At 42.6% G+C, this 24,887-nt stretch overlaps 1 protein-coding gene across 9 annotated transcripts in view; it reads right to left on the bottom strand.

Annotated features, from left to right (window-relative positions):
* The window catches only part of KIF1B (kinesin family member 1B), a 134,647-nt gene that overhangs the window by 92,201 nt on the left and 17,559 nt on the right, over positions 1 to 24,887 (bottom strand). For all 9 annotated transcript variants that reach the window (XM_081015967.1, XM_081015959.1, XM_081015960.1 and 6 more), the window contains exon 3: positions 18 to 94. In XM_081015967.1, coding sequence (XP_080872093.1) covers positions 18 to 94 — 77 coding nt within the window. The remainder of the gene's footprint in view (positions 1 to 17; positions 95 to 24,887) is intronic.

Below are 24,887 nucleotides of genomic sequence, written 5' to 3'. Positions count from 1 at the left end.
AAAATCAGAGCTCTTACCGATGTGTGAGACCAGTAGGAGTAGTCAAAGCTGAAGGATTTGGGTGCTTCCTTGGGATTCTTTGGGTTGAGAATACCTAGCGAAAAATAAACAAACACATATTTATTATTGAAGAACTTCAGGAAAGGGCAGGGATAGAAGTTATGTTAAACCAGCCTTTTTTAATATAGTGTCCTCTAGATGTTGCTGGACCACAACTCTCTGTCCAGTGGTCATGCTGGCAAGGGCTTATGAGAGTTGGAGTCTCTCAACAACATATGGAAGAGAAGGCTACACTAAATCATGGTTTCAAGTTGGCTTGTTTCAAACAACCCATAGATAATATTGACTCAGAGGACACTACTACCTGCAGTTAACCAAAAGGAGAAGGGAAAGCTTATAAAGTCCGCTTCATGGTTACATCAGAATTGAAAACATATAAGTCCAAGGCTCACTGCAGCTTGTTCATGTCACATTAAACTATGGCTTATGTAATTCCTGTAGATACACAAATGAAGAACCTGGTATTTTTGTCTTCTAACACCTCAAAACCTAACACACATAAAAGAGTTCTATAGGAATTGCCTATAATTATATCCACTCAGCTATAACGGTAAACCACTGCATACAATTTTTCTTTAAGACACTGTATTAAATATTTGCATTTGTAGCCAACTGTGCTTTGGCTCTGTGAAGTCGAGCGTGAACTATCTTACACTGGCATCAGAGCAATTCAATTCTAATAGGTTGGGAGGGGAAATTATTTTACTGGCTCTGTTCCCGTTCCTTTCATATTACCCTGACATACAGACATAAGAATGAAATAACCCTGTTGGATCAAACCAAAAGACCCATCTAGTTCAACATCCTGTTCTTACAGTGGCCAACCAGAAGTCTATCACAAGCAGGACCTGAGTGCAACACCATCCTCTCCACTTGCAATCCCCTACAACTAGTATTCAGAGGCATATACCCTCTGATAATGGAGGTAGCAGACAGTGATTGGGACTAGTCGCAATCCACAGCCTTATCCTTCATGAATCTGTGCAATCCCTATTCAGACAGTTACAATCATTATGTCTAAGCTGCACCAGGAGAAGGCTTTCTTGGTGGCTGTGCAAAGGCCTTGGAACTCCCTAACCATCTTTACCACTTTCTGTCATTGCATGGACCTTATTCTCCTAGTAAATGTTTGACCTGCAGACATGTCCAGTTCTAATCCTCCCCCTGTGAGGTATTACCTTGATTTTATCTTTTTCATTTACCCTATTTCTTGCTTTCTTGCTAGCTTGCAGTTTTGTTATTTGATTCTTGCTCTTGTTGGAAGCTACCTTGAAGGCAGGGTATAAATCTATCAACATACAGGGAGAGTGCAACTCAGATGAAACCACTGGGAGATGGATGAAGGCTCCATCTTTGGGAAAAAAATGGTTATCTATTCTGTCACTCAACTCAAAAGCGTTCATACATGTCAGGTTATGTAAGAGTTTTCATGTAACCCCTCCGAGGTATGGCTGGTGCAACAATCTCTTTTTGCTTTCCAACATCAGATGAAAACATGGTTGTTTCACCAGGCTGTTTACTCAGGTTGTTTACAGGATGTTAGCGGTTAGACTGGATGATAATATTTTTATTTTATTTTATTTTATTTTAATTATTACATTTAAGAATCACTTCGCACAAGGCATCTCGAATGTATATATAACATATATGCAACAGTTACACATATACAAGCAATTGAAACAATTACTGTATATAAAAAACAATTTTATATAAATTTTAAATAAACACTGCTTAAAAACAACAAACAACATATTCAACTCAAATCCAAGACAGATACTAACTGGGATAAGCAATTTAGAAGGCTTGTTGAAAGGGAACGTCTTTAACAAGTGCTGAAAAGACAACAGACAAAGCACCTGCTTCATATGCAGCAGGAGGGAGTGCCACCTGACAGGCGCCCCCATACTAATGGTCTATTTCCAACATTATGTGGGACAGACTTCCTGCCTACTTAGTGTCCTTCTACATACTTTTGATCCATCTATTATCATGCATCTCCCTGAGATCACTTGCAATGAAGTGCAGGTAAGAAATATTTCAAATAAACAATTAATTCAAGAAGGCAACAGTTCAACAGGTGCTCTTGGAAGCAGGACAAGGAAATGCAGGCTTGTTCATAAAGGGGTGTGTGTGTGTGTGTGTGTGTGCGCGCAGGGAAACAAGAAATTCACAGTCATGGACGGACACACACACACAAAATAGGTCATCTTGCCTTTGGACCAGTAAGATCTTCTGGGTGAGGTAAAAAAGAAGATCTTCCTTTGAATTATAAACAAATACAAAAGCTTGAGGCATATCAGTAATGAAAAGCCCAAGGCTTCCTGCGAATTTCACAGCAGGACCCATTCAAGCCTATTTTGAAACGCAGGTTAGCAGCACAAAGATAAAAGGCTCATAGCCTATGGATTTGACTTCAGAGGCTTGAGACTCTACAGAGCACTGAGGGGGGAGATTTAAAGAAAAGCCCAACGTGGAAATTGGGGGGTGTTTCAAGCACTGGGACGACATATTAAACCATTCTTCTGCAAATAAAAGTAGATGCAGAGCCCAAATGGGAGATTTTAATGTAACTGACATTTTTTTAAAGAGAGAAAGAGTCCAACAACTTTGTGAGCTACCTCACCTTTCTACAGCTAGCCAAAATCCAAGTCTAAAACCCACCACAATCCCTTATTTCAATGAGACCCAGGTTTTAACCTCTCTGGCCCCACAGTAAAGGTTTTAGGTGGCATTACTTTCTGGACTGTTCATTGGCCAGTTACAATAGCTTCTTTAATCTGCTCCTTCCTCTTGTGCTATGGTTGCAAGCACGGCTCCTGAAAAGGAGAAAGCTCGCCCCCTGGCCTCTCCCAAGCTAAGAAACATAAAATGGAAGCAATGGAAAATCAACTGAGAGTGTGACAATCATGCCATCTATCTCTCCAATCACACATCCTGCAGAAACAATTAGGCAACCTCCCAGTATTTTCTGTCCACATGCTACACGCACCACATCCAATGAAGATAGACCAAGATTGGCTTTGCCAATCAATTTAGTTGTTTGATTATTATGTCTTCTAGGACAGGCAAAACACAGGGTGTGTATGTGTGATTTCCCTCCCCCGCCCCCCGCTTCCTTGAGAATGCCTGAATGCTGACCACAAACACTGGCCTCCGAGTGTGGGGCTCCGTACTGACCGTGCTTGGTAAGAAGATAAGAGCCTGATGGGTTGGGCAATGGTCCGTGGATTTCAGCATCTGGTTCTCACAGCAGCCAACCAGGTTGCCTGTGCTGAGTTCAAATGTTATGCCAAAACACAACATGCCCAAAATGTGGTTTGCAAACTAGCTTGAAAATCAGAGTTTCAGAACCTAGTTCAGTGGCCACTCCTAAGCCATGGCTTGTCAGAAATGTTTCTTCAGGCATCACGAACAGGGGGGTTTGGTGTCACACCCAGTCCAAGTCCTTTTCCTAACATAGCATGCTTGGCATCCCTTCTGTTCAGACACTCAAGCCCCTGAACCTTTACCATAAGAACATGAGAAGCTGTCTTATACAGAGTAAAACCCATTGGTCCATCTAGTTCAACACTGTCACTGACTGGCAGTGGCTCGCCAGGGTTTTAGGCAAGGGTCATTTGCAGCCCTACAGGGAGATACTGGGAATTTAACTTGGAATCTTCTTTATGCAAGTGCTCTACCACTGAGCTACAGCCCTTATCCTTGCATTCTGCCTTCACATGGCGTCTAACACCCTTGCTTGCCACTACTCTCCAATATTGCACAGACTCCATGTTCCTGAACAAAACTATTTGCAAAGGTTTTAGAATGGGAAGGGGATCTGTGGGGGGCCCTGTTTCATGTGCAAACTGCAAATAGCAACGGTTGCTACTGCACCTCTCCTTGTTGATTCCACATTTAATGGATTTGCCTTATGCCGGCGCCCCTGACTTATGAATACCAACAGTCAGGCAAAAGCCAAGGATTAATATCGCTTACACCAGAGGCCACCGTCACGTAGGAGAGAAGGCATAGACTCTGGATAGCAACGGGGGCATCAACACAAGCTATGAAATAAAAACAGAGAGCTGGTAACCCAAGCAATCCCACACACTGCAACAACCATTACAGGAAGATCTATATACCTTCACACTTTGACTGGCTCTAAAAGCAGGAAATGCCCGAATGAATATTTTCAAGTCTCCCCAGTCTAACACTTTTTCTGTTTCTTATCCCATAAGCAGCTCATCAACTGCAACCACAGAGAGATAAAGGAGGGTGGCAGGAAGATGCAATCCACAATGCAAAGTTTAAAGAGGTTTTCATATAACAGTTAACTGTTAGCACTTATATTAAGGGGGTGCTTATTTTATCCAGACTGCCAGTTACAGAAGAGCCTTAGCTCAATGCTAGGGCACCTGCTTTGCACACAGAAGGTCCCAGGTTCAACCCCCAGCATCTCCCGGTAGGGCTAGGAATGTCGCCTGCCTGAAACCCTGGAGAGCCAGTCAGCCAATTGGTGCAGACAATACTGAGATAGATGGAACATTGGTCTGACTCAGTATAAGGCAGTTTCCTACGTTCCTAAGCAAGCTCCTCTACCTAGGCCCACACAGATAAACAAGGCACAGACTTTAGATGAGAAGATCTTGCAACAGAGAAGGGCTTATGCACTCTACTGGATTTTGCTCCTACTGCTGTTATGTGCTGCTTCCCATCCAGCGGCGGAATATCACCACACTCAATAATCACAACTTGACCAGGATATTATAATCTTATTTTTTATTTCAGTGTCCGCTGATTTTTACTTCTGTCACTGTGCAACTGTGGTTATGTATAGGCAGCCAATGGGAGATCAGAAGGCTCTTGATCACATCACCTGGACTACATGGGGCATCACACAGCCCAGGGGTTGCTCAGCCGCCTTTGTACACCTCATCCATGTGCTGCAGTACTGAGTTTCTCCCACTCTAAGACATTTCCAAAGCCATGGCCGGTGCCCTTGGAATTTTGGCACCCCGGGCAGTTGCAGCCACTGCCGCTTTTAGGCAAACCACTTCTATCAAGTTAACACATAGGGCCCTTCTATAAACAGCTGTACTTGGCTTGAGGCAAGCCCATCTATTTGGCTTGCTTAGCTTTATGCTAGCATGTTTAAGATACTCACCTACTTGCCTCAGAGTAAAAAAAAACAACCCTGGCATACATCCGCAATGGGAAAAACACAACAGCTGATGTACATACCGTACCTATTCTTTCACTTGGGAAGCAACAATTTTGGGATAGGAATTTGAAAGTGCACATAAGCATTTAAAAATGCAACTCTTTTCACACTATAACCAAGCTGTAGTTACACCTCAATCCACTTTCCCCTCTGATAAGCCACTTTACTTTCCAACATTCTCAAGCAATAACAAACGAACCAGTCCTTCCTTTGGAATCCTAAATATCTTTGGAAGATTTCAAGGTTACAAGGGCAAAGTAATCTGGCTTACAAAGACTCTAGCTTCCATCCCTTCACAAATCTTGAGTCTACCCCACTAAAAGTATGGACCTGTCTTGTACTGGACTTGAACATGGCTATGTTTCTTAACTTATGCAAGGGATAGATTGCATTTCTTGTATTCCTTGTTTTTAAATGCAATTAGAGTTTATTGTCTGTATCTATGACAGTTATGGAATCTAGACAACGGGAGACAAATACTTTGCATACCGGAGAAGCTATGCAAGGGTAATCTACACAGGACAAGCTTACGAAAGACTGAGTGGGATTTGCAGACAGGCCATCTGAAGAGGGTTTCCTGCTGTAGCTAAGCTGTGGCTCTCCAAATGATATTTGATTCCATTTACCATTAGTCCCAGCATGTACGACCAGTAGTCAGAGATGATGGGACTTTGGGCCAACAACATCTGGAGAACTCCAGGTTGGCCACCGCTGCCTTATACCTACATGAATCAAAATCCCCATGAAGGAAAACATCAAGCCATTGGTCACACGAAAGCCCTGCCACAGGTCACACATATGAGTAAGTCAGTGGGAAATGCCAGTACAGATGAATGTTCAAAGGAGCGCCTCAGGGAAACCCAGCCAGATGGGCGGGGTATAAATAATAAATTATTATTATAAAATTATTATCAGTATGCTGGAACACAAAATCCTGCAGAGATACAGTAAAATGTCCACAAAGCTATATGGTCCATTATCCAGGAAAGTATGGTAAAAATATGACTATCACCATTATTATGGCACACAACTGGTAAATCTGTGACAATCCTCCAAGCAAACAATGGCCTAGTTCACACAACACAGGAAGTCAAAGTATGGCTTGCCAAAACCGCACAAACATGCTGACTCTAAGAGGGTGCTAAGGTGTGGCCTTGTATGTTGTCCGAACTCAGGATCATAGTTAAGGTCTTTTGTCCTTAAGCATGATCTGTAGCCAAGGTTTGTACAGTATACAATTGTCTGAGTAAGACCTATCTGCATCTAACCAGCTATGACAAAAGTCTTTACGTTGGGAAAATGTTACATCATGGACTATGAACAAACCTGCCAGGAAAGCAGTGATACCTTTGAGGTATATGGTTATAAAAATAGGAAGGCTTCCTAAAAACAGCCGCTCAACTCATCTGCAAACCTACAGAGAACCTTGGAAGTCAATTATTCTCAGTTTGCCATTTCTATGGCAACAAGCTAGCCTGGTTTCATTGAGAAAATAGTGTTAAAAGTAGAGACACTCATTTCCTCACGATGCACAGCCTAAGATACTACATGCATCAATATTTAGGCTTCCAAAGTTGCCACTTTTTGATTTCCAGATTCTAAAAAGCCTTTTAAAATTAGCTTTCTTAAAAGCCTCATTAGAAAAAAGAAGTCACTAAACATGTAACACTGCAGCCCATTTAAGTCAAGGTTTGTCTATAGAATTACAAAACATCACAGAAACATTTTCAGGCAAGGACTGGATTTTTAACTGACCACTGTGCTCAAGCAAGGTCCTGATCTAGAAAGCAAAATGACTATTTACCAACATGCTCCAGTCAAAGTTGTCTTTTCTCTTTATATAATCACACCAGCTCAGTTAATTCAGTTATATTTATCAGGTCAACTTTATGAAGAGATCCAAGGAGGAGAGAGCAAATATTGGCCACGCATGAATAAGAACTAGCCATTTTGTAAAAAAGAAATGGACCAAAAGGCAGAAACCTACAGAACATGCCATTCTTATATGAAATATTAAGATGTAGGCACTTGCCAACATTTCACGTTGAGCGCTACAATTATTCAGACATATGAATGGAGAGAGGGGCACAAAATGAAATCAATAGACAACCCTTACATGACATTTGATGCAGATTTAAAAATAAAAAAGAAAGCGCCAGCAATTTAAGAGAATGTTTTAAAAGCTCCATTTCTCAGCAAGAAGCAAACAACAAGATAAAGCCCCTAGCCTTTCCTTTTCCTCTGTGAAAAACTCCAACCATCCCTATTTTATTCTCAGCTGCTTGAGCAGCTACCAGTATTTCAGCCTCTAGGGAATGGCTGTAGGGCTCAGTGGTAAGGACACTTGAAATCAAGCCACGGCCACAAAAGAAGGAAGAAAGAATAAAGAACATATTTAGAATGTGCTCCCAATTATTGGCTTTGATGTTTTGACATCATAGTGATGCAACTGACTGACGGGTGGAAAGCCCAGCCCACTTGTCAAAGTGCCCTTCTACAGAATAGGGGAGGATCTGCTTCATCGACTGGATCCAGTTATTCACCCCTGGTGTAGACAATGCTGAAGGGACGCGGGTGGCACTGTGGTATAAACCACTGAGCCTCTTGGGCTTGCTGATCGGAAGGTCGGTGGTTCAAATCTTCGTGACAGGGGACTTCTGGGTCAGCGCCATCGGTGAATGGCGGAGTTCCTCCGACCGGAGGAACAGGCTCCGTGGAAACTGGGTCTTCCCACCGCGGCGAGGGTGGGGACCCGCTAGAAATCCCAGGCGGAGGAAGCCTGGGAACGTGGGGTTCGGCAGGGCACCAGGAGCGCCCGCCCCTACTCACCGGGAACCCCATTTTGGGGCGCCGGAGTGAAGTGGGGTGAGTGGCGCGGTGCTGCGAACCGATTGCTATTTTCACGGAGTGAAGCCGCACAGCCATTGCCGGAGAGCGCTGACTTTTTCCTGTGGACAATTGGATCTAAAACAAGTACCCGTGAGTAGAAACGGAAAATTGGATTAAGAAATATCTCAATTTGGCATCGAAGCGGGAAGGTTCAAAACAGGAAGTCCGCCTTCCGCTTTTTGTATATAGACTAACTTTGTAAGCTAAAGCCTGGAAAGCTGTTAAAAAAAAGTCTAAATTTCCTTCATTCAGAATTACTGAAACCCCCTTGGAAGCAGGAGAAGGGGGGGGGGACTTTGTTCAACCTTAGCAGGAGAGGGAGTGAAGAAGGATAAGTTTCCACCGTCTCTAACCTGGGAACGGGGTGTCAGAGACAGAAATTGTTGGAGAGGTTCATCGACTGTGAATGGAATACTTTGACAAATAGCTAAAGAAGAGAAACAAACTGATTCCAATGTTGCCTTTTGCATTTTAAAGAAACAAAATATCCGGAAAATATCTGAAAAATGAAAGTACAGTGGTGCCCCGCAAGACGAATGCCTCGCAAGACGGAAAACTCGCTAGACGAAAGGGTTTTCCGTTTTTTGAGCTGCTTCGCAAGACGAATTTCCCTATGGGCTTGCTTCGCAAGACGAAAACGTCTTGCAAGTTTGTTTCCTTTTTCTTAACACTGTTAATACAGTTGCGACTTGACTCTGAGGAGCAACTCATAGAACGCAGTGTACATAGTAGCCTTTTTTGAGGTTTTTAAAGACTTTGGTGATTTTTGAAGCTTTTCCAAAACTTCTTTTGCAGGCATTTGGTAAGTTAAGCTTTTAAAACTTTTTTGGGGGGTTTTGGATTTTGGGTTGGGGTGTTTGGATTTCAAGGACTTGGTGTTGGGGAGGGGTTTGCAAGAATCTGGAAGCTTGTGGGTTTTTTTCTGCATTTTTATGATTTTCTGTGACCATTGGGCAACTCTGCTGTTTTTAAAAAAAAATTCTGGGTTTGAATTTTGAAATGCTCTTTACAGTATGTGTGACTTTAAAGAGCACTTAATAAACTCGTGTTGTACCAAATTTGGCTTTGTTTGGACTTTTTTTGACCATAGGAACGCATTAATTGATTTTCAATGCATTCCTATGGGATTTCGTGCTTCGCAAGACGAAAAATTCGCTAGACGAAAAAATTCACGGAACGAATTAATTTCGTCTTGCGAAGCACCACTGTAATTTTCCTTTGTTGGACTTGCCTTAAAAAAAAAATGGATACAAATAGAAATTGTCTCCTCTAGAGGGAGCTTGTTAAATTGTTGCTGCAGTATACTTGAGGACTCAACAGCTGTGAGATTAAGATCGTGGGACCAGTCTCTTCTGACCTTGACTAAAGACGAGCTGGGAGGAAGATTGGGTGCTTGCTCTATGCAAGACAAATGCTTTGCTGGAACAGATGCACGAGAAGATGGATTTGATGAAAGAGAAAATGGATTTGATGACTGTTGTGGTTAACAGCTGTGGACAAACAGGGAACATTGATACAGAAATCATTCAGGGACCAACTCATGAACCTGTACTGACTGGGCAAGTGCAGAAGATAATGGAGGAGGATGCGGTTGCACCTCAAATAATACAAATGGAGAGACCTGAGGCCCTACAGGAGCATAAGCCGCTGCCATTGAAGATTGAAGTTGGAGTGGGCCAGGGGGAGTTTAGAGCTGAGGAGGTTCCTAACTTTGGAGAGACCTGGAAATATGCTTTTAAATACTTTTTGGATTATACTGATGACTGTGGGGAGTGGGACTGTGGGGAATGGGCGGGTTTGATGAAGAGAGATGGAAACAATTTTGGGTTGGAATTCCCCAGAGACCTACTCCTCAATGAGAAAGGAAAGAAATTAAGAAAGAGACCAACAAAAGACAAGGAAAAGGGCAAGTATAAACAAGAAGAAGAAGAACTGCAGAAGGGACATGGAAGAGACTTAAGGGCCTCGGACATAAGGCTTCCAGGTTGATGGACTAGATGGAATAGACAGTAAGGACTGACACGATCCGAGACCAGGAAGAAGAGACGTTGGATGAAGATTGGAAAAATTTACAAATAAAAACTTTCTATTTAGGGAATTAGCTTAAAATTAATGAATATTAGGGAAAATGTTGGAATGAAACTATATGACTCTAGCAGAAATGATATCAGGAGTTATGTATATTTGAAAACTAAGATTTAAGCTTTAAGGTATTTTAGGGTAAGATAAGGTTAAATAAACTAAGGTAATTTGAATAACAGAATATGGGGAAAGATGGAAAGGATTTGTTGAGCTAATTATTAGGTTAAATTGTTAAGATAAATTTTGTAACAAAAATTGAGAAAGATGGAAAGAATTTGCTGAAATAACTAATTGAACTAGAATGCAAGAAGGGAGGTGTGAGGAGGTCAAGGAAACAAGCAAATGGAAGTTATAGATATGTAATTTGGGATTTGTGTTTTTTTTCTTTTTTTTCTTCCTTTTTTCTTTTTATATTTTTGCTGTACTGTTGTATTGGTTTCTGCGTTTTTTTTCTTTTTTATGTATTATTGTGTTGTTTTTTTATTTTTTCTTTACTTTCTATAATTCTGAAACTACTAATAAATATTATTTTAAAAAGAACAACAAATCTTCGTGACAGGGTGAGCTCACGGTGCTCTGTCCCAGCTCCTGCCAACCTAAAAGTTTGAAAGTATGCCAATGCAAGTAGATAAATAGGTACTGCTGCAGCGGGAAGGTAAACGGCATTTCCATGTGCTCTGGCACTCATCACGGTCCTCCATGCACCAGTTACAGATAGGTAGCCGTGTTGGTCTGCCATAGTCAAAATAAAAAAAATCCTTCCAGTAGCACCTTTAAGACCAACTAAGTTAGTTCTTGGTATGAGCTTTCGTGTGCAAGCACACTTCTTCAGATACACTGCTTTCTTGGTGAGGTTGATGGACTTCCATTTCATGCGGCTCAATGTGGTGCCTTCCATGGTTCCAGTTACAGATAGGTAGCCGTGTTGGTCTGCCATAGTCAAAAAAAAAAAAAAAGGCAGTGTATCTGAAGAAGTGTGCTTGCACACGAAAGCTCATACCAAGAACTAACTTAGTTGGTCTTAAAGGTGCTGCTCCATGCACCAGTAGCAGTTTAGTCATGCTGGCCACATGACCTGGAAAACTGTTTGTGGACAAATGCCGGCTCCCTCGGCCTCAAAGCAAGATGAGTGTCGCAACCTCATAGCCGCCTTTGACTGGACTTAACCGTCCAGGGGTCCTTTACCTTTACCTTTTTACCTAGACAGTGCTGAGTTAGATGGAACAATAATCTGACTTGCCCTAAAGCAGTTCCCTCTGTTCTTATGATATAGTGCATGCAAAGCAGATGTGGGGAACCGGTGACCCTCCAGGTGTTGCTGAACTATGACTCCCATCATCCCTGACCATTGGCCATGCTGACAGAGGTTTGGAATACAGCAGTTCCCCGCCCCTGCCCCCCCCCCCCGGCCGCAAGGCAAATTATCATAAAGACACATGGCATTAAACTGTGATACCACAAACAGCCACAAAACAGAAGGCACCTGGAACAGAAAGGAAGCCGGGGGAACAGGTTGGAAAGTAGGATGGCAGGCCTTCACTACAATTTCATAGGGTTCACCCTTGCAGCTGGAATAGTCCCAGTTAAAGCTTTCATAGAGCTACATCATGGAGCCCTGGTGCAGACCATTATTATACAGGCATTCCCTCTCTGGATGCACAGCACTCCATGCTAATAATTTAATTACACATCCCCTTGAAAGGGAGAGGCGCAAAAAGGCAGGGAATCACAGTACGGGCCCACGTTAACCACTCGCTTGTTTTTAGAAAGAAATTTGTTTATCTGATATTTCAAAAGGCCCAATGTGGCAATTAACAATTCTGTTTGCAAACCAACCCTCGCATGCTTTTGTGCCACGGCTATAATTAGTTTCCATCACTGTGGCACTAACAGCAACTTTGAGTATCTCGGTTCACCCCAGCCACCTGCTTATGAGAACTCAGAGGCTTTAATCAGAGATGTGCATTGGCTTTTACACTGCCATTTTATGCAACACTGACCACTCTTGATGCCCCTTTTGAGGCATCTGCACTTGCCATTAAACAAGAAAACAAAAAATCATTGTGATAAAGAGGATTTCATTGTTTCCATGATCAGATTTGTTGGGTGACATCCAATTAGTCATACAAAAAATAAGCCCATAGCAAAAAAACAAAGACACACACACACACACACACAAAACTAATGGGCTTGTCACTTAAAACAATTGATTCTGATAACTAGGCTTTGAATATGATTAAGATTTTCTCCCCTGTTGTGTTGGCATCTAATAACAGCCACTCCAAACAGGTTGCAGAACAGTGGTTTGACTTGCATGTTAAGTCAAATATAACATTTTATTTGAAATCTTTCTCTTTTTTAAGGTATTCACTTACTCTTATAGCATGTTCTTGACATGATACAAGCTAATTCCTATTTACTTATCAATCAACATATTTTATTTATTTACTCTTTGATTCATACATTTATATCCAAGCTTTCACCCAAAGAGTTCAGGGTAGCATTCTCCTTCCCACCACCACGACTATAATTCTCACAACACCTCCGTAAAGTAGATTAGGCTAAGAGGCAGTGACTGGGTTAAGGTTATCAGTGAGCTTCACAGCCAAGCGGAAATTTGAACCCTAGTCTCCCAGGTCCAGTACTCTAACCACTACACCACAAGAACAAGTGAAGACCAAGGGGAACTTGCTCCATGTTGCTTATTTTTAAATCCTGCCTTTCCTCGGGGGGGGGGGGGGGGGCTTACTTTAGCTGAGCAAGATACTGGATATGATGCTATCCAGTAGAGCCCACTGCTATTAGAAAGCTGTGCAATTGTCTGAAGCCAAGCAAATGGCTGACATTTTCCCTGGAAACCAAAGGAGTAGAAGCAAGGGTGAGTGCCTTTTAATTTCATCTATAGCCAGGAAGTCTTGTTTATTTTTCAGGATGGATATTAGCAATCCTCATGGGCAAGGGCTCATACTGGCAGCCTTGAGAATGGAAAGCATTTCAAGCAGGATGTGTTATTTTTCTCTCTCTCAAATACATTCCAACGCTGCCATCTAAGCCTCCTTCGACTCTGTTAAAATTCCATCTTCGTCCTTCGGAAGCAAATGTGTTCCCTGAAGATAACCTGAGCGTTGCCCAAACAGACAAATCTTAAAAGAATCCAAGTACTCAAGTATACAGTATGCTTCTGCTGTTTCCAAACCACACTAAGTAAACAGCATGCACACAAAGTAAGCAGTATGCAAAAGGGCAAGACATGTGCGCGCCATGCCATTTTCATCTGCTAAATTATGCAGAGATGGGATTTAATTTTTAATCAAGCTGCCTTGCTGTTGCATAAGGAGGCACCCTTGGTTTTTTGTGCAAGCTGCCGTTTCCCCCCACTCAATAAACAACACAGGATACCCAACAGAACTGGAAGACTGATTAACGTGCATAATACTAATCTGTTTTAATGTATGAAACAAAACAGTATACAGTACTTACAACTTGGGACTGCAGGAGCTTTTAAAATACATCCTTTATTGGTGTGGCCTGGAAATGAAGCACTGAAAGGCCTGAGTTCAAATCCCTCTGGGAGCCAAGAGCTCATTAAGTGGGCTTCAGTCAAGTTTATTACCACAGAGTCTGCTCTCATAGTGGAAAGCCAGAACACTGGCCTACTTCACAGGGTTGTTTTCAAGGCTATGTTTTGTTTGTTTGTTTGTTTATTTGTTTGTTTCATTTATATGCCACCTTTATCTTCCAAGAATCTCAAGGTGGTGTACATGGTTCTCCTCCCCATTTCATTTCATCCTCACAACAACCCTGTGAGGTATGTTAGACTAAGAGATGGTTACTGGTCCAAGGTCATCCAGTGAGCTGGGCGGCAATTCGAACCCTGCTCTCCAAGGTCCCAGTCCAACTCTCTGATCATTACAACACACTGGCTATTAGTATTATTAGTATAACTACTACTATTAAGATTTATATACCACCCTTCATCAAAAGATCTAAGGGCAGTTCACAAAATGCAAATAAATAGTTAAAACAAAAACAAAACAATACCCCCCCGACACACATTTAAAAGGCTTTAGAATATTAATCAGCCAAAGGTCTGATTGAAGAGGAATGCATTCACCTGGTGCCTAAAAATATATAATGAAGGTAAGATTATCTGGGGAGAGCATTCCACAAGTGGGGAGCCACTGCAGAGAAGGCCCATTCTTGTGTTGCCACTCTCTGGACCTCACATGTAGGAGGCACATCAAGAAGGGTCTCAGATGACGAACACAGAGGTTGGTTTATATGGGGGAGAGGAACTTTATAAGAGGAACTTTACTAGTAATCAGAGAGTTTAGTGTTTCCAAAGCATATACTTTTCCTAATAAAAAAGTGTGTTTGTGAATGTGTGAATATTAGCACTTCAGACTTTTAAATCCAAATAATAATAATAATAATAATAATAATAATAATAATAATAAATTTTATTTATATCCCGCCCTCCCCAGCCGAAGCCGGGCTCAGGGCGGCTAACAACACTAAAATAGTGCAACATTATAAAAACATTATAAAAATTAATTAAAATCAAAATTGATGGCAACCATAAACTAAAGTTTTGTAAAGATTGCCAAAGGAGGGAGTCAGGCTGCGCCCTGACCAAAGGCCTGGTGGAACAGCTCTGTCTTGCAGGCCCTGCGGAAAGATGTCAAGTCCTGCAGGGCCCTTGTCTCTTGTGGCAGAGCGTTCCACCAGGTTGGAGCCCCAGCCGAAAAAGCCCTGGCTCTAGTTGAGGCCAGCCTAACCTCTCTGTGGCCTGGGACCTTCAAGATGTTTTTATTTGAAGACCGTAAGTTCCTCTGTGGGGCATACCAGCAGAGGCGGTCCCGTAGGTACGAGGGTCCTAGGCCGTATAGGGCTTTAAAGGTATGTATTTTATTTTAAAAAACATGCTTACTCCACTCCTCTGCCAAAAAGGCAAAAAGACTAGCTTATAGATCAGAATAAAATAAAGCCAGCCCCTGCCTTACATTCTAAGGCAGTCCCTGTTTACATTCTAAAAGACATGACACAAAAAAGGGAAAAGAGGTGGGAGGAAGAAGGAAAGCAAGCAAATTCAGGCCCCAGTTCTTGAAGCAACAAAGTTCTCATAAGGCCCAGCCAGGATGGAAAGTGTTCCTAATATACACAATTTATATCTTTTGGTCCACTAGACTCTCTTAAGAAAAAGTGCTTTCGAGTTCCAGTTTGAGCTATTGTAAAGCCCAAAAACCTTCAAGAACAAGAAAAGAACAACTAAAAACAGGGGATCCCATCAGCCATCAATTTAAGCCTAAAGGTAATGGTGATGTGATCCCATCCAACCTCCCCACAAAGACACCAGGAGACCTTAGCCCTACAAAGGGCCAGTTAGCACAATAGCCTGACAAAAGGGATGCATTTTGCTTTGTTCTCATCCACTTAGAGAAGCAGCTGTGGCATATGGCCTTGAGATGCAGCTGTAGCATATGGCACTAGACAGAAGATGGCCTTCTCTGAGATGAGAAAGTGTATCCCAACAAAAGCAGACCCAATTTACAAAAGGGATGGAATCTGGCATGGGGAAATGTGCAAGGGACTTTGGGTAAGTTACCTGATGTGGGGCAGAACAGACAATTACGCTGACTGGTTTTTTCTAGGAGAATATGTCCAGTGCCACAAAACATACAACACTGATGCTAAATGAATAACTGTTTCCAGGATGCTGATGCCACACTCTTTGCAGGTATGCCATCAAAATAGACATTGTTGCAATGGAAGAGAGTAAAGGTATCTAATGTATTATAGGGATAGTGCTTTAAAGACCCTGCAGTTCAATGACACAGAAAGCTCACCAAGTACCGTATTTTTCGCCCTATAGGACGCACTTTTTCCCCTCCAAAAATGAAGGGGAAATGTGTGTGCGTCCTATGGGGCGAATGCAGGCTTTCGCTGAAGCCTGGAGAGCGAGAGGGGTCGGTGCGCACCGACCCCTCTCGCTCTCCAGGCTTCAGGAAGCTCTGCGCAACCCTCGGGAGACCGGCTCCGAGGGTTGCGCAGAGCTACCTGCAGTCCTGGGCTCAGCGCAGCTCTGCGCGGCCACCGGGAGCCGGGCGCAAAGTCCCGCCCCGCTCCCGATGGCCGCACAGAGCTGCCTGCAGTCCTGGGATCAGCGCAGCTCTGCGTGGCCATCGGGAGCCGGGCGCGAAGTCCCGCCCCGCTCCGGATGGCCGCGCAGAGCTGCCTGCAGTCCCGGGATCAGCGCAGCTCTGCGCGGCCACCGGGAGCCGGGCTAAAGTCCCACCCCGCTCCGGATGGCCACGCAGAGCTGCCTGCAGTCCCGGGATCAGCGCACTTCTCCCCATCGCCAGCCCCACAAGCTCGGGGGACTGCGGGGAGGCAGAGCGCGCCTTCCCGCTGTTCCCCGACCTGGTTCTTCCAGCCCCGCACCTGGTGGGGGAATAAAATTTTTTTTCTTTATTTCCCCCCCAAAAAACTAGGTGCGTCCTATGGGCCGGAGCGTCCTATGGGGCGCAAAATACGGTAGGTCACAATTACTCGATTTTACAGATGGGTAATGGAGGTGGAGAAATAAATGCTGTATGCTAGGCCTGGGCGATATCTCGATACATCGCCCAGAACCAGTATGAGGAACAGACCACAATGTCGGTTTCACTCAGTGGTATATGGCTGGTGAAACCGCCATCCCACTCTGCCCTCATATGACAAAGAGGGAGAAATAAGATGTATTGCCATATGTAGCTTTTTTTTTGGCAGCTGTCAGCAACATTTGATGCCCCCCTCCAGCAGCCCACAGTCAGGTCTTTGAGAAGGAGGTGGGAGGGCTCTAGGACCCAGCCACAACCTTATACTGCCTTCCTAAAGCCCAGCACCCCACTTAGCCAGCTTTGGGAAGACAGAGTGAGGGGTGCTGGTTGGGCTTCAAATTTTTGCCTCTCTCCCCTCCCCCTTCATTTCCCCTTCCCCCGTGCAACAAAGCAATGTGTGGCCTGCAGGTTTCATGTTGAAGTACTCCTGCAGCCCACTTTGTATGAAAAGTTTTTCTGCCCTGAATTATAAAGGGTTGTACCTAACCAAGGTAGACCCACTGAAATTAATGCACCAGAAATATCCAAATCTATCAATACCAATGGATCAACTCTGATTAGGATGCAACTGTAAGTTAGCTGAACCTTGATTTCTACCAAAATGAATGGAATTTATTTTCAACTATCTTAGACTGCATACACACCATACATTTAAAGCAAATCCCACCTCACTCCCATAAAATAACCCTGGAACTGTAGTTTACCCCTCAAAGTGACATAGTTCTCAGCACACTTACCAAACTACAGTTCCCATTATTTTGTGGGAAAAGAATGTGCTTGAAATTTATGGTGTGCATGTGGTCTTGGTCCGGATATAGTCTATTGCTTCCAGGATACTGCATCACACACTTCTGGAAAGCATCTGTTATGTTTGTATAGATATTAGGAGGGATGGTACAATAAGTAGTATGAAAAGCAACGGAACATGCAGCTTTCAAATATAGAACACAAATCAAAAGTCTAGTCAAAATCACACTTTTACATGGAGCAAGCAGGAGGGGAGAATACTAGAAAGTATTGGACACCTTACAAAAATCTGATTAATATAATCTGGAGGAAGATATCACATTACACCAGAACAAATGTAGAGAAATGGACACTTCCCAGCTGCAGAATGGCACTCACTCTCAAGTCGAGCAGCACAGGCATTTTTCAAGTTATTTGAAAGAAAGGAAGCTTCACGAACACCCTTATGGAATGGCTTAGAATGGAATTTAGCTGGATTTACTCCCTTACTTTAGGAATTCTAGCTCTGTACCAAGAGAAGAAGGGAAAGAGCAAGCAAGCAAGCGAGCCATGCAGAACAGAAGGGGGGGGGGGAGAAGAGAGTCAGAAGCTGCTGGAAAAGCTCTCATCCTCAGCTGCTCTCCCAGATCCAGTTGCTATAAATACCAACTCTGCAGCTGGCGTTTCAGGACAACATGCCTGCTCCATAAATGTGGGCTGCAATCCCACTAAAAGCAGGGGCCTCCTCTCCAAATTTCCATATGGAGCCTTTACATTTCCAACATACACTCAGGAACTTAATAATTTGCCTTATAAAAAGTCAAACCATTGGTTCAGCTAGCTTACTGTTGTCTAAACTGACTGACAGTGGCTCTCCAGGGTTTCAGACAGGGAAACATTACAAGCCCTACCCGGAGATTGAAAATAAGAGCATGTTGGATCTGGCCAATTGTCCACCCAGTCCAGCATCCTGTTCTCACCTGGGACCTTTAGCGCATAAAGTACATGTTTTACCACTGCTTTACCATTCCTAGGAATGTAGAAATCTACCTCATGCAGAGTCAGCCCACTGGTCTATCTAGTTCAGTATCCTCTATACTGCCTGGCAGTGGGTCTCCAAAGCACCAGATAGAGATCTTTTCCAGCTCTAACTAGAGATGCTGGGGATTGAATCTGGGACCTCTTCCATGCAAAGCAGATGCCCTGCCACTGAGCTATGGCCCTTTCTTACATCAACAATTGCAGGGCACTTTTAAACACATTGTCCCCAAGAGATAAATTCATTTCATGCAAGAAACTGAAAAAAGGTTACATGAAAGCAGACACATTTATCACAGACAGATTAGTGGATGACAGGCAGAATTCCTGAATGGAAGGATTTGAATTCGGGGGGGGGGGGGAGGATTGAGCAATGTAGTTTTTAGGAGGAAAGCATTTGTACATATATTTAAAGAGATATACAGAAGAACCAGCTGCACATTTTAAAAATTCTCTTTTCGCATTTGAAGAGAGGCCTGCTTTAAAAATATATATATCAGTACAGGATTCAGCTATCATTACTGTGATTATCCTGGATTTGTAACCAGGCCAGCCACTCTCTGCCAGCTCAGACTAAAAAGCAGCTGCCCATAGAATGTATTTGCTTAGATGTTTTGCACAGCTCTGTAAGAACAGAGGGCCCATGTTCACAAGCTGAACAACTTTGGTTATTGAAGGGAAGCAGTGAAATGCACTAACAAATGCTTGAAGAACTCTCTTTGTCTCATATCCAGGTTTTTAAATTTTTATTTTATTTTTAGAGGCAGAATCTTACAATTATAAGCCCTCTGGCTAAGGTTTCTGTACAAGGCAGAAATAGGCATCCTGATGTCACTGTGACACCAGGCAAAATGACTGGTGGGTTGCCCCACCCACCTGTCCCCATGAAATGTGTGTGAGATAAGGATGGAATTTTCCAACCCTGGGATAAACTGTTGTCTATCAGATGGTTTAATTTCTCTCAGTGGTCACAAAGAGAAATAAAATACCCTAACTAGATCTCTATGCAATACAAATATCATTTGTAAGAGGTAAATAATATAGATCCAGAAAAATACCTCTTTCTCTCTCTGAAATTCTAACCTTAAGGGCCAGTTTTAATAGTTCATATTGAAAGCAAAGTTCCCAGAGAGATAGTGTCCATTCAAGCATCCAGAATGAAACAATCTCTCATTAATTCTTTTACAGTACTTTTTATCTGGGGGTTAGAGAACACATAATATAGCCTCTTATGAGACTGTTCCTTGGGCCATCTTTAGGTGACAAAATATTTGATTGTCATCATGTCTCTTGGACCTGCTATGATTGTTAGTTCTTGCCAAAAAAAAACACAAAATAATTGGCTCCATCAAGGCTGTGATTTTGCACTTTATGCTTCTGTGTTTTGTCCTATTGATCAGTTGACCATAATAAGCATCTGAGTGACTTTCATGGACACCAGGGCAGGGATACATAGAAGTTATTCCTCTTCCTAAAATAAAATCTAGCTAGTACTATGGTGGCACGTGCTGCTCCTCATCACTTCTGCTTAGTTAGGCACTGCTTTTGAAGCAACTGGGTCAGCTAATTTCAGAGCCATCAAACATGCTAGTCATTTGCCTGATCCCTACCCTGAACTGATTCATAATGTTTTCGTCCACACTGCTGCACAAAAGCAAGCAGTGATCCCAGAGCCCAGGCATCATGCCGAGACCTGTGAGTAAGCAGGCATAGCCTTCTCTCATCACTCTGTACTTTCTCCTCCATCTATTGTTCTGATCATTCTCCTTAGCCTCATCTCTTGACCTAGTAACTTGAGAAACAAGACTGATTCCTCATCTACAAAGGAGACCCATCTATGACCAAAATCCCTTACATAAAAACTGGAACAGGAAACTAATTTATGTGTAAAGATTACCAGGCATCCAAACTGTGCTCCAATAATAGGTTTCCAACTGAGTCTTATTAAGAGTAGACCCATGGAAATGAATGGGCCTAAGTCATGATTATTAATTTAAATGAGTCTACTCCAAGTGGGACTAGCGTTGGATATTGTTACTTACATTCACTGCAATTTGGCTGGAGCAGTTTCTGAGCCTGCTTCGTTGCAATTAAGGAGTTTTGGCTTAGTATTTGACAAAATAAATAAATATATTCTTCACCAACATCAACCAAGGACACAAGACATTTAATACAGTAGAACTTCAGTTGTCGAATGCCTCATAAGTCGAATGTTTTGGCTTTCAAACGCCGAAAACCCGGAAGTGAATGCTTCTGTTTTCGAATGTGCCTCAGAAGTTGAATGGCTTCCAAGGCGCGTTTCTCCATTTTTAAAATGGATTTTGCCAACCATCAATTGTGCCTTGATTGTCAAGCATTTCGGAAGTCGAACGGTCTTCCAGAACGGATTACATTTGACAACCAAGGTTCCACTGTATACACTTTTCCAAACCTGCCATTCACTATACTCGCCACACTCATTCCTACTACAGATACTAATTACGCAACAGAAGCAAAGATGGTTGGACCACGGCATCCAAGTAGATTCAGTACAACTACAATTTATCAGGCAACTCAATTCTGCCAGACTGTAGCTTAAATCGAGACTATGAATTTTTATCACTTTACATGTTGTTAATTGCTTGACCAGTGCCAGGAGACTTGTGTTATCACCAACCCTGCCTTGTTAATGTGTCCCTAGAACTGATTTGCTTTCAACTAATCATCACTGTCTGTTCTATTTTGCATTTTTAAGGATTTCCCACTTAATTCCAACAACCATGTGTATATATTCTTGCCAATTAAGTACAGTGGTACCTTGGTTTACAACCATAATCTGTTCCAGAGGTCCATTTGTAAACCAAAACTGGTTGTAACCCAAGGCATGCTTTCGCCAATGGGGCCTCCAAAAAAAATTTGCTCATAATCCAAAAAAATAAAAATGGGTTGTAATAAAAAAAAAGGTTGCAAACCGCGACACGCACTTCCGGGTTTGATGTGTTTGTAATCCAAAACGTATGCAAACCAAGACATATGCAAACCAAGGTACCACTGTATTGCAGTTCATCCAGCTGATGAAGTAGACTCTGATACACAAAAGCTTATTTTTCTGAATACATCCAAGCTGTTCTGTGTGCATGCTTGCCACCTTTGCATATCCAGAGAAACAATGGCACAATACAGCTAAGAAAGAGCTGCCACCAATGTCCAGTTATCCAGGGTCTTTCTAGCTTTCACGTCATTTTTTGTTTTTTAAAAAGCCTTTGATCACACAGCCAAACTATGAAGCCAAAAGGGTCAGCAAGAACCAGAGAAGCCAGGAGGCAAAAGTCCTGCATTTTGCAGGAAGATTGCTTGCTTCCTTCTGACATCAAAAACTATGCTGGTGAACTCACAAGTTGGAAATTAAAGCAAGAAAGCAGAGGATTCACTGATCTGAATGAACTTCACTACTTCCTCTGAGGCTTGCCTAGCTGTCAAGCCACTCACTCCATCCAAGGAGAGACATGAAATGTTGATATCTGAAGTGATGCGCCTCTGGGATTCCTGGCTTGGACGCACCTGAATTAGGCTTTCTACTTCTTCCTCCTGACTGTCCCACTAGGCTAGTGGGAGCAAGTATCTACTGCCATCTGAAACCTCTGCCCACCATTTGGGTAACCTTTCTCCTAAGCTATACTGAAAAATGTATTGGGGTAAGTGACTTTTATTTCTTCAGCCAGCCAGCCACAAGGGTTGTTCTAGTGAGATAGGTCTCTGATTAAGCAGTAGGAACACAGGAAGCTGCCTCAGACAAAGTCAAACCATTGGGTCCATCTAGCCCAGTATTTCCCATACTGACTGAAACCATCTCCACATCATTTCAGACAGGGATGATTTCCAGTCCGATTCGGAGATGCTGGGGATTGAACTTGGGACCTTCTACATGCAAAATTGATGCTCTTTTACTGAGCATTGGCCCACTGCCTGATATATGGCTAATGGTGGTCAAGATCTCAAGTCCCTGGTTAGTGTCTTTTGGATTCCCAAGGGTTTCTCAACCATACTTGTAAGCACCACCTTCTTAGGAAGAAAAATATCAAAGATCACTGGTGCAAAGCCACCTGTGATGTGAACATGTCTATGGTTATTAGCAAATGAGAATGTGGAATGTTATTGTTCCATTTCTCTGTATGCAGTGAAATGCACCAGTGGTTGAGATCTGCATCAGAAGCCCATCTCTGGATGCTTCCAACTTTGGCGGCAAGATGAGCAGCTATCAAGGTATTTTAGGTGGCAATGCACATTTCTCCACATCCATTCGACTGAATGGATTAGACTTTAAGGTCCCCTTTGAAAATACTGAAAATTGTGGGGGAACACTAGAAGGTGCCTTGCACCAGCTCAGACTATTCATCCACGTGGCCTGGCATTGTGTACCTCCCTGATACCCCAACGTGGTGCACTCCAGCTGTTCTGGACTCAAACTCCCAGCAGCCTCAGATAGCATGAGCATCAAAGTGAGGGATGATGGGAGTTGTAATGCAAAACATCTTGGAGCACCAGGTTGGGGAAGACTGGTCTACTCTGATGAGGGCTCTTAAGGGCCTCCCCAGAGATATTTCAATTCACTTGAAATATCTACCTGACATCAGGAAGTGAAGCTGGGATCTTTTGCATGCAAACCAGGTGCTACCACTTATATGGTCCTTCTCATAAATAACTAAAGATAGAAAAGAGCATACATTCCAAGCCAAAATAAATAAATAAACAAACGCTCCCATATAGCCGAGAGCTCATGCCTTCCCAGCTTCATAAACCACAATCTGTTAAAGGCAGCATCTGTGGTTTACTCCTGACAGATGGGGCCACCACACTGCTTTAAGCAATGGGATAAAGGGGTTTGGAGAACTGCAAACCCATTGCTTAAGTCACAGATGATCCAATAACATGAAACACAGCATAAAATATGGGAAAGGATACTGTAAGATCTCTCTGCAGAGAGGGAAATAAAATTCACGTTTAATTAGTTTAATTCTGTGTTCAAATGGGATTTATACATTATCAACCCAGCTTGCAGTTGTAAATGAGTTTCTTTGTCCCCATCAAGTACACAAGAAATGGCTTAGGACTTCCAAACGAAAGTAGAAAACCAACCACAGAACTTGCATAGAAAGGAGATTCCAACTAAGCATCAAGAAGAACTTTCTGACAGTAAGAACTGGTTGATAGTGGAACAGACTCCCACGAGAGATGGTGGACTCTCCTTCCTTGTAGGCTTTTAAGCAGAGGTTGGATGGTCATCTGTCATGTAGGAGCTATTTGAGATTAATGCATTACAGGGCTGGACCAGATAACACTTGGGGTCCCTTCCAACTCTACAATTCTATGATTCTATGTTGTATATATTGCATTCATAATGGAAATCTACTGGGCAGAATCCAAATTTAAGTCATGCTTGAAATCCACTGGAACTTAAGTTAGTTGTGCCACCATCCAGCCATGTATTTTATGCTTTGCCAGCTGCTTAAGAGCCAGCTACAGGGTAGAAACCACACAACATCAAAAATGCAGTGAAACTAGCTTTAAAATTCAGTCCACCAGTGAAAAGCTAGAGATGGATGTGATGGCACATGCATTTACTAAACACAATGGCAGCATCAGGCAATTATATCAACTTTACAGAAAAATAAACCAACATGCTCCATATTGCTCTGGAAAACTAGGATAGAGTACCATTATTTCAGGGACACTTTTGTGGTGTATGAAAATATGGCAGTTAGATAAAGAAAATATCAAAATGTGTAATTCTATGGGTGGAAGGAGCTAGATAGGCAAGTAGATAGGTTGATATTCTGCTGAATTTCTAGATTTGGTGCAAGCAATTCTGACTTTTTTGAACTGTAACATGAAGGCACTAGATACTTTACTCAGCTGCAGCTTCCAGCACTGTCAAAAATAATGCTGTTCATTGTAATAATGAGTCCTCAGCACCCAAGCTCTTTCGTGATGAAAGTGTACTAGCAATGTAAGAACAACTACAAAAAACAGAGATTAGTATGCAAATAGGAAGCTTGATGGCTGACCTTTGTAGGAGAAAATCTTACTCAATGTTCTGGGGAGGCATTCTGCTGTTACTAGGAAGAGGAGGAGTTTCTTCAACTGTGGAGGCTTAATGCAGCAAACCCTTCAGGAAAACAGACTTAAAAGGATCCCCAAACATTGAAACCAATTTCAGGCATTAATCATAAAAAAGGAATAGCTTGGGAGTGGAGCACGATCCCAGTTGCTGTCATATGACTGAACAACACTTCCTTCCAATTGGCTGGGGT

This window comes from Podarcis pityusensis (assembly GCF_964106645.2).
Source record: "Podarcis pityusensis genome assembly, chromosome: 8".
Taxonomy (NCBI): domain Eukaryota; kingdom Metazoa; phylum Chordata; class Lepidosauria; order Squamata; family Lacertidae; genus Podarcis; species Podarcis pityusensis.
This window is presented reverse-complemented; position numbering and strand designations above follow the sequence as displayed.